Here is a 7,784-nt window from a genome sequence, read left to right as displayed (position 1 = left end):
AAGAAAGCACTTCCATTGTCGCCGACAGTCGATGCAACAAGGAACGACGAAGGAAAAAACCTCGGCGACAGGAGCCGTTGGAGGACAACAACCCCCAACTATTCTTGCTAGGGGACAACAACCCTGTAGAGAAGTCTCCTCATCAGATCATCAAGACCAGCAAACTCCAACAGACAGCGGCCGTCGAGACGACGAGGAACACCAAAGGGAAACTCTTGGTCGCCTAGCCGACCCAAGGACAACAAACGCTAGCCTTATTTGTTAGGGGACAAGTCAAGAAAGGAGAACCCTTGTCAGATCATCCATATAGTTTCACGAAGAAACTAGCAAGCCAACAACTGGCGGCGACGGTCCGGTCGGCGGCGATTTGATAGCAACAAGGAACGGAGAGGTGATCCCATATGTTGAACGCGTCTATCGACAGAATACGACAAGACGATGGGAATTGATGAATCAATCCATTGCAACGAACACATAATTTTTTATTTTTAATACTGTGTGGGCATGGTCATTCAATAGTCCGAACTGATGAAGAGGGAAGGACAATATATTTCAATAATTGTAACAGCATTTTAATTTAATCAATATATGGGGTGGTGTTTTCTAAAAAAAACTCCCTTTGCCAAAAAAAAAAAAGAAAGATCCCGGACGATTTTTCTTTCCCTGAACTGTCCCGGACGATCTTGAACCAGCAGCTCATCCGCCACCGGAGAAATCACGAGGCAACTCATGAGCGTCCGTCGTCCTCTTCCCCAATCCACATCCCATCCCAATAAACGAGAATTCCGTAAATGCCCCTGTCCCGAGGCGTCAACCCTTCGCCTAAAAACACCTTCCCTCCCAACCCTCCATCCCCCCTCTTCCGCCCGCGGCGGCTCAAACTTAAACCCTAGAGCCGCTCCCCTCCTCGCCTCCGAAGCGCTCGCCACCCGATTCGCGAGTCCCCATCCTCCCAGGGAGGCGCTTCCGCGAAGGCAAGTACGCCCCCAGAACCCCCCCCCCCCCCCCCCCCCCCCCGGTATCTTCGGGTTCCGGTCCCTCGTTCCTCGCCTTTGCGCTTCATTCCGTGCCCGAAACGCGAGAATTTTTTGGGGCGTTTTTCCTTTCATTTGTGGGTGGAGGTTAGCAGGTGCTTCGTGATGGATTCGTCAGCATTTTTTGAAGAATTTTTTCGTTCTTCCTCTTGCAGGTCCGCTGCTGCGGTCATGGCTCGCGTCTACGTGGGGAATCTGGATCCGCGCGCCACTGCGCGCGAGATCGAGGACGAGTTCCGCGTGTTTGGGGTTCTCAAGAGGTGAGATGCCTATGACTTCGTTAACAATTCTGAAGTTACTAGTACGGCACATACCCTTGCTTATTTTCACGAGTTTGGTGTGATATAACTACTGTGCTTGCTTGTAGACATGCTAAGTTGTAGTTTCACATTTCATGTTCAGCTGGTGACTAGCTCGTCTGCTAAAAGTATACGTGCCAAGTATATTGGTATGCTGGCTATTTGCTAAGCCTGATTTTAGTGCATGATTCGTGTGAAATTCAGAGTTGAGACCATCTCTTGGTGAACATAATGCAGCTTTCTGTTTGAGGAATAGAAGCTTTTATGTATAACTATATCTTAGTTGCATTGCTTGGTCACTTGTTTTGCTTTTAATTTGTTTCTTCGGTCACATCGTAAAATTTCCCTGATAATAACAGTTTATGTTACTGCATTTTGTGATTTTTTTTAATTTAAGTTCAACGGGCCATGCATGTACAGGTCTTCTATAGCTTATTTTGGATTACCATATGCTAAAGGGATATAATGTGGTACAAGTTAATAGGCAAATATGAAACAGTGAAGGTTAGAAAAGTATGAAATGGATATAAGAGATGTAGAGGCAACATTAAGTGAAGTTATGTGTGGGTGCAGATGATGGTATCATCGTAGTAATTCTAAAGCACATGCAGCATAATTATGTTGGACTGCCAGTGTATGCCTTTTCACTTAGAAGTACCAACAGTTAATGTGGGAACTACCGCAGGGCTCAGTTGTACATTTTTGAACTCAACAGTCAGGAGTATCTCATTATTTTGAACTTCTTGTCTACTGGTTAAAGGGTTATATGTCTCATCTTTTCCCCTAAGTTATTGTTGTATTTCTGAATGTATCAATCTGGTGGATCTTGTATTTGCGTGGCAAAGAGTTATGTTGTTTCTGCTTTTTCATTAGTTGCTGGCTTGCTGTTGATTAGGATGATTTTAAGTTAACAACTGCGGTAACAATGATGTTCCGCTGGTTACTCCCTATATGTTTTTGTGCGTGCGGAAATGGGATCGATTGGTTTTGACTTGACTTGTTTTCGTTGCAGTGTGTGGGTTGCTAGAAAGCCACCAGGATTTGCTTTCATTGACTTTGATGAGACCAGGGACGCAAAGGATGCAATTCGTGAATTGGATGGTAATATGATAATCATATTTTTTCATGTTGATTCTGTATCACTATCTCCATAAGTTAGTAGATTCATGAGTCTAGTTGAGAAAATATTAACGGGGATCATTTCGTGGTTGCTCATTGATCCTTAACCTCGTCCTGATAAGTTCACTAATCACTTGTCTAGATTCTCATACAACTGACAAGTAAATTTTTTGTAGTCTATTTGGCCTAGCTAGCTCATTTTTGGCTGGTGATGCTAGTGAATTCAGGCCTGTACTTGTGGGATTCATATTGAATGGTCTGATGTATAATGCTTTCTGTTGCCTTTTCAGAGATTAACTCCTGTCCATCAAAGGAAAAAGCCGAAAAAAAGAACTGTATTTGCACAGAAACCTACAAATATATTAGCCCTGTACTTGAAAACCGTGAATTGCGACCATGACCAGGAACTAATAACCGATCAGTATCTATAATCCTGTAGCAATGTATATTAATATGTCCTATCCAGTCAGCAAGCACACTCACGTATTGGCTATAGCATGACTGCGGATGGCTAAGATAATCACGCTGCACTACACTATAACTGCTTTTGTTTACTGAGACTGGCAAGCATTATCATGTGCATTTCCTTCAAAATAAAGAAACTTGGATGACCTTGGTAAACAGCTACCTTATAAATCATAAAATGTTCAACTCAGTTTGAATTTGAAACATGTTCAACTCAGTTTGAACTTGAAACTGCTAAGACTTACGAGTTCTACTTCTTATCTTAAGGTCTCTTAGATTTGAGCAAGTTCCAATATCATCATATGATGACCACTTGATCAGCAACATATTAGACATTTTTGTTATTGGCGATTGGACTTCTGTTGTGCTTTAGCTGTTATGGAGTCATCTGTATGTCTGAACATTCATGAATTTGTGATTATGACAATCGTGCTGATTATGCTGTGCTAATAGGCAAGAATGGGTGGAGAGTTGAGCTGTCAACCAAATCTGGTAGTGGCCGTGGCCGAGAACGTGAACGCTCTGGAGGTTCTGATATGAAGTGCTATGAGTGTGGTGAAAGTGGCCACTTTGCACGAGAGTGTCGCCTACGGATTGGTTCTGGGGGCCTGGGTAGCGGAAGACGCCGCAGCCGGAGCCCGAGGCACCGCAGCCGTAGCCGTAGCCCAAGATACCGCAGGAGCCCAAGCTATGGCAGAAGGTATGCCCTCCGCTCACAAGTAAATTATGTTTTAGGCATGGACATGTGTTATCTGTAGTTATAAATATATAGGCTTGAAGAACAAAGGAAGAATATCTTGTGAGATATTGTTTGTGAAAGTTCTAATTTTGACCTAGTAATATTTCTCAGTACATGTGGAAGTCGATTCTTCAATTTCTGATTCTTACTTTCTTACCCAAGTCCTATGTCATTTACTTCTGTGTGGGACTGTTGGTAAAGTGGTCTAATGTTTTCCTTTTCGTTTTGTCTGCTACAATTTCATTGGCTTTGTCAATAGGTCAGAAACATAAAATGTGAAGAACCATTTGTGCATTAACAGATGGAACAAATTACCGACATTGCCTTGCCGTAGTAGTATGATCTCTTACGAATACTTTAGCAGCTGTGTGCTCAATGCTTTTATCTTTACCTGATTCAGGAGCTACAGCCCACGGGATCGGTCTCCCAGGAAGCGAAGTTACAGCAGATCACCACCGCCTCCCCGGGCGCGGAGTATCAGCAGGTCTCCACCACCTGCCCGTGCGCGAAGCATCAGCAGGTCTCCACCGCCGGCCCGTGGGCGAAGCATCAGCAGGTCACCGCCGCCTGCCCGTGCGCGAAACATCAGCAGGTCACCACCGCCTCCTCGCGCCAGAAGCATCAGTAAGTCACCACCGCCAGCCCGTGAACGGAGCTATAGCAGGTCCCCAGCACAGCCACCCCAGCGTGAGGAGTCCCCTTATGCTGATAACGCGTGAGCACTTGGTTCCACAATGCTGGAAGTGTTGGGGGGCGGGGGCCTCCACTTGTTTCCTTGAATGTTTCGGTATGACTATTGAATGGCCAGGCGGCCGAGTATTGTTCTTCGCTGGCATTTGTGTTCTTTTGCTGCTGATACAATTGCGGAAGCGGGATTTCTCTTGACTGTATGACTCTAGCGTATGTAGTTGGTCTTGAGACAAGATATGTTTTCTTTTTCTGTAACATTTGTACTGTTGGATTATTCGGATGCTGTGCATGGATTTTTATGTGCTGATGAAACTGTTTCTTGAATATTAATGTGTCACCGTCTTGTTACGTTTCTGTTCTCTAGACACGTGTAGCCACTATTACGCATAGTCATATAAACCTATCATGATCCTGATGACTATCTAGGAAGGTACTAGCACGGAACGAATATTCAAAAGATTGCACATCATGGTCTGCAGCTAAAAGCGATGCTTCACGGCAGCTGTTGCTGTTTAAGGTTTGTGAGGACGTCCCGTTGCGTTTCTCTTTGGCGTGGCTGTTCTGGCCAGTGTTTGGAGTGGACTGTTCGGACATTTTTTTGGCATCCAACACCAGCCCATAATTTTGATTTTTTGCCGTCCAACACCGGTCCACAATTTTGTCGGGATAGATCCGCATGTTTGAAATCCCACAAATCCTTTTGCCGTCCAACACTGGTCCACAATTTTGCCTGGATAGATCCACATGTCTGAAATCCCATAAAACGGAAGTAAACACGGGAGGGTTGCAGACGTTCGGATTTCCGTCATGTCGAACTCTGACACGCTTGGTCCACTCAAAATACCTCATCCGAAGCAAGTGCGGTGTTGCAGAGGCCGGGCTCCATAGGGCCTGTTTTGCCAAAAAAAAACTTAAAAGTTTCAAAAAAATATCAAAGAAGTTATACAAATACATATGCATGTTCGTCAAGTATGTAAAGTTTCATCAGGTAATTCGATTATTTGCATGCTACACAAAACAAGATAAATATCTGGCCCACAAAAACAGAGATAAAGCTCATTTCATTTTGTGTATTTATCTTTTTTGTATACATTACATGCAAACATATATATTCATGACATTTTATACGTGTATACTACAAAAATACATCTATGTATATTTATTTTCAGATTTTTTCAATATGTGAAAATAGTACTTATGCTAAAATAATAATAATGAGCTCTATGGAGCTCGGCCACCGCAATGCTTTTTCGATCCGAAGCACCTTTTCCCCATTCCGCCTCTCTTTACTGTGCTTTATATCTACTCCGTCGACGACCGCCTCCTCCGCTGTATCACCCCGACCGCCGCCCAGGCCTTCCCGGACCTCCACCGCTTCACCCAGATGCTTGCCCGCCTTCCCCTACGTTGCCGTCCCACCTTAGATCTGGCCGCATCCCAGGTATCCCCGCAATCTGTCGACGCCATCCATGGCGGTCACCATGCCTAGCAAATGTTTGATCAAATGCCATAGCCAATTTTTCCGAAGTTCTCGTTGTTTACTTTGAATCAAACACGATGGATTTGGATGGGGAGTACTTCCACATCGAGTTCACCGAGTCGTCTTTGTCAGACGAGGAGGAATATGAGAATGGAAACAACCATGATGAGGGCGGTTCTTGCAGGGGCGATGCGTGCGTCTGAGCATGTTCTCAACTACAAGGGATCAACAAAAGGAAATCGACTGTTGAACTGGAATAACGCACGGGGGCATCTGTTGTTGACCGGCGGCTGTTTTGCCCATGATGCGTTATTCAAGCCCTATCACGCCTTCGTTTTCGAATGCGACGACAAGTGTTTGATCATATCTACTGTGGTGTCCGAGACTATGATGATTACTTCACCCTGAAGTAGGATGCCATTGGAACCATTGAGTTTTGTGTGCTGCAATGAGGATGCTTTCCTATGGCATGGCCACAAATTTGTGCGATGAGTACCTTTGGATGTCTAAAAGCACATGTCTCGAAGCCATGGTAAAAATTGATACTATAGTGGTGAAGGTGTTTGGATGAAGTACTTGAAAGGACCAACTCCTGCAGACACTTCAAGACCCATGGCAATTGGAGAATAAAGAGGGTTTTCTAGGTATGCTCGGATCCCTAAATTGCATGCGATGGGAATGAATAAACTGCGGTATGCACACCAAGGGCAATACCAAGGCCATTGCAAAAAGCCCACCATCATTCCTGAAGCAGTTGCATCCCATGAAATGTAGATTTGACGCTCTTTCTTTGCAATGTCTGGGTCTACAATGACATCAACATGCTGCAGTGGTCTGCATTACTTGCAAGGTTGTGTATTATCTTTGTTTCGTCAAGAACATATATCTGAATCAATGGGTAAAAAAAAATATCACTTCGTCCAAAGTCAAGAATATGTTAGAAAGGATGTCGAGAGGGTATTTGAAGTGCTCAAAGCTCGCTCTGCAATTATTCGCGGACCTGCTAAACTATGGGATCCAAAGACATTGTGGGAGGTGATGACAGATTGTGTGATTATGCACAACATGACTATGGAGGATGAGGCTGATGGGGTTCACCATGGTCTGCATTATCAAAATATGGGTGATCCTATCCAGACTTCCGGAGCAGAATCCGGTGACATTTGAGGATTTTATCCCGGCACACCATCAAATTCGACATTGAGAAACTCATGAGCCGCTGCAAAATGTTCTGGTTGAGTATTTTGGGTGTTTTATATGCACTAGAATGTGTGCCCGACTGAGATGAAATCAAACTTGAACTATTTTATTTCAAAAATTTATATTTTGATTGTAACATTTTAATTGAATATTGTTACTTTGGAATATTTATCTTCCAGTTGCTTAAGAATTGTGCTATTTTATATTTGATTGTTTTTAATAGTCTGGGTACAAGAAGAAAAGGCTAGGAGTGGACATTTGATGACTTTGGTTGGATGATCTCTGCCCTTAGGACATCTCAAACACTGCCCCCAAAATGGACATATTATTTTTTCGCGGACACGTCCGCGGGCAATGATATGGGAGCAGGCCATCAAACGCTGCCCCAAACCTCTACCTGCAATACAAATAAATTCGGACATAATTCATGCAAACAGACATAAGTTTGATATAATCTACATAAACCGGATGATATTTCGCCCGCTCAACTAAAAATTAAAAATCTAAACTAATTTGTAGCAGACGGTGACCTCGTATGCCTCATCGGGCTGGCCGACAACACATCGGTCGGCATCTGTGCAATCGTCGTCCGAGTGGTCCTTCCAGCGGCGGAAGGGCATGGGGGCGCGACAACCCTGCCCAACCATCGCCTAGCGCTTGCAGAGGTGTCACTCGTCTTCCTCCTGCGCTGACCCTTGTCGGGGAGCCTGCCCTTGCCCCTGCTGGTAGCGACAGAGGTGTCGTTGAGCGACCATTCC

At 44.4% G+C, this 7,784-nt stretch overlaps 1 protein-coding gene across 2 annotated transcripts; it reads left to right on the top strand.

The window, feature by feature from the left end:
- The first annotated feature begins 728 nt into the window (after positions 1-728).
- On the top strand, positions 729-4,670 carry LOC123144786 (serine/arginine-rich splicing factor RSZ23). Of its 2 annotated transcripts, none has more exons than XM_044564024.1 (5): positions 729-974; positions 1,190-1,294; positions 2,346-2,434; positions 3,371-3,617; positions 4,057-4,670. In XM_044564024.1, the coding sequence occupies exons 1-5, from the start codon at positions 730-732 to the stop codon at positions 4,373-4,375; spliced, it is 1,005 nt and encodes a 334-aa protein (XP_044419959.1). In that variant the 5' UTR covers position 729; the 3' UTR covers positions 4,376-4,670. The 2 variants fall into 2 exon arrangements, with proteins under 2 accessions (XP_044419959.1, XP_044419960.1); XM_044564025.1 differs by having other exon boundaries at positions 806-978.
- Positions 4,671-7,784: the final 3,114 nt, after the last annotated feature.

Source organism: Triticum aestivum, chromosome 6D (genome assembly GCF_018294505.1).
Source record: "Triticum aestivum cultivar Chinese Spring chromosome 6D, IWGSC CS RefSeq v2.1, whole genome shotgun sequence".
Classification (NCBI taxonomy): Eukaryota; Viridiplantae; Streptophyta; class Magnoliopsida; order Poales; family Poaceae; genus Triticum; species Triticum aestivum.
This window is presented reverse-complemented; position numbering and strand designations above follow the sequence as displayed.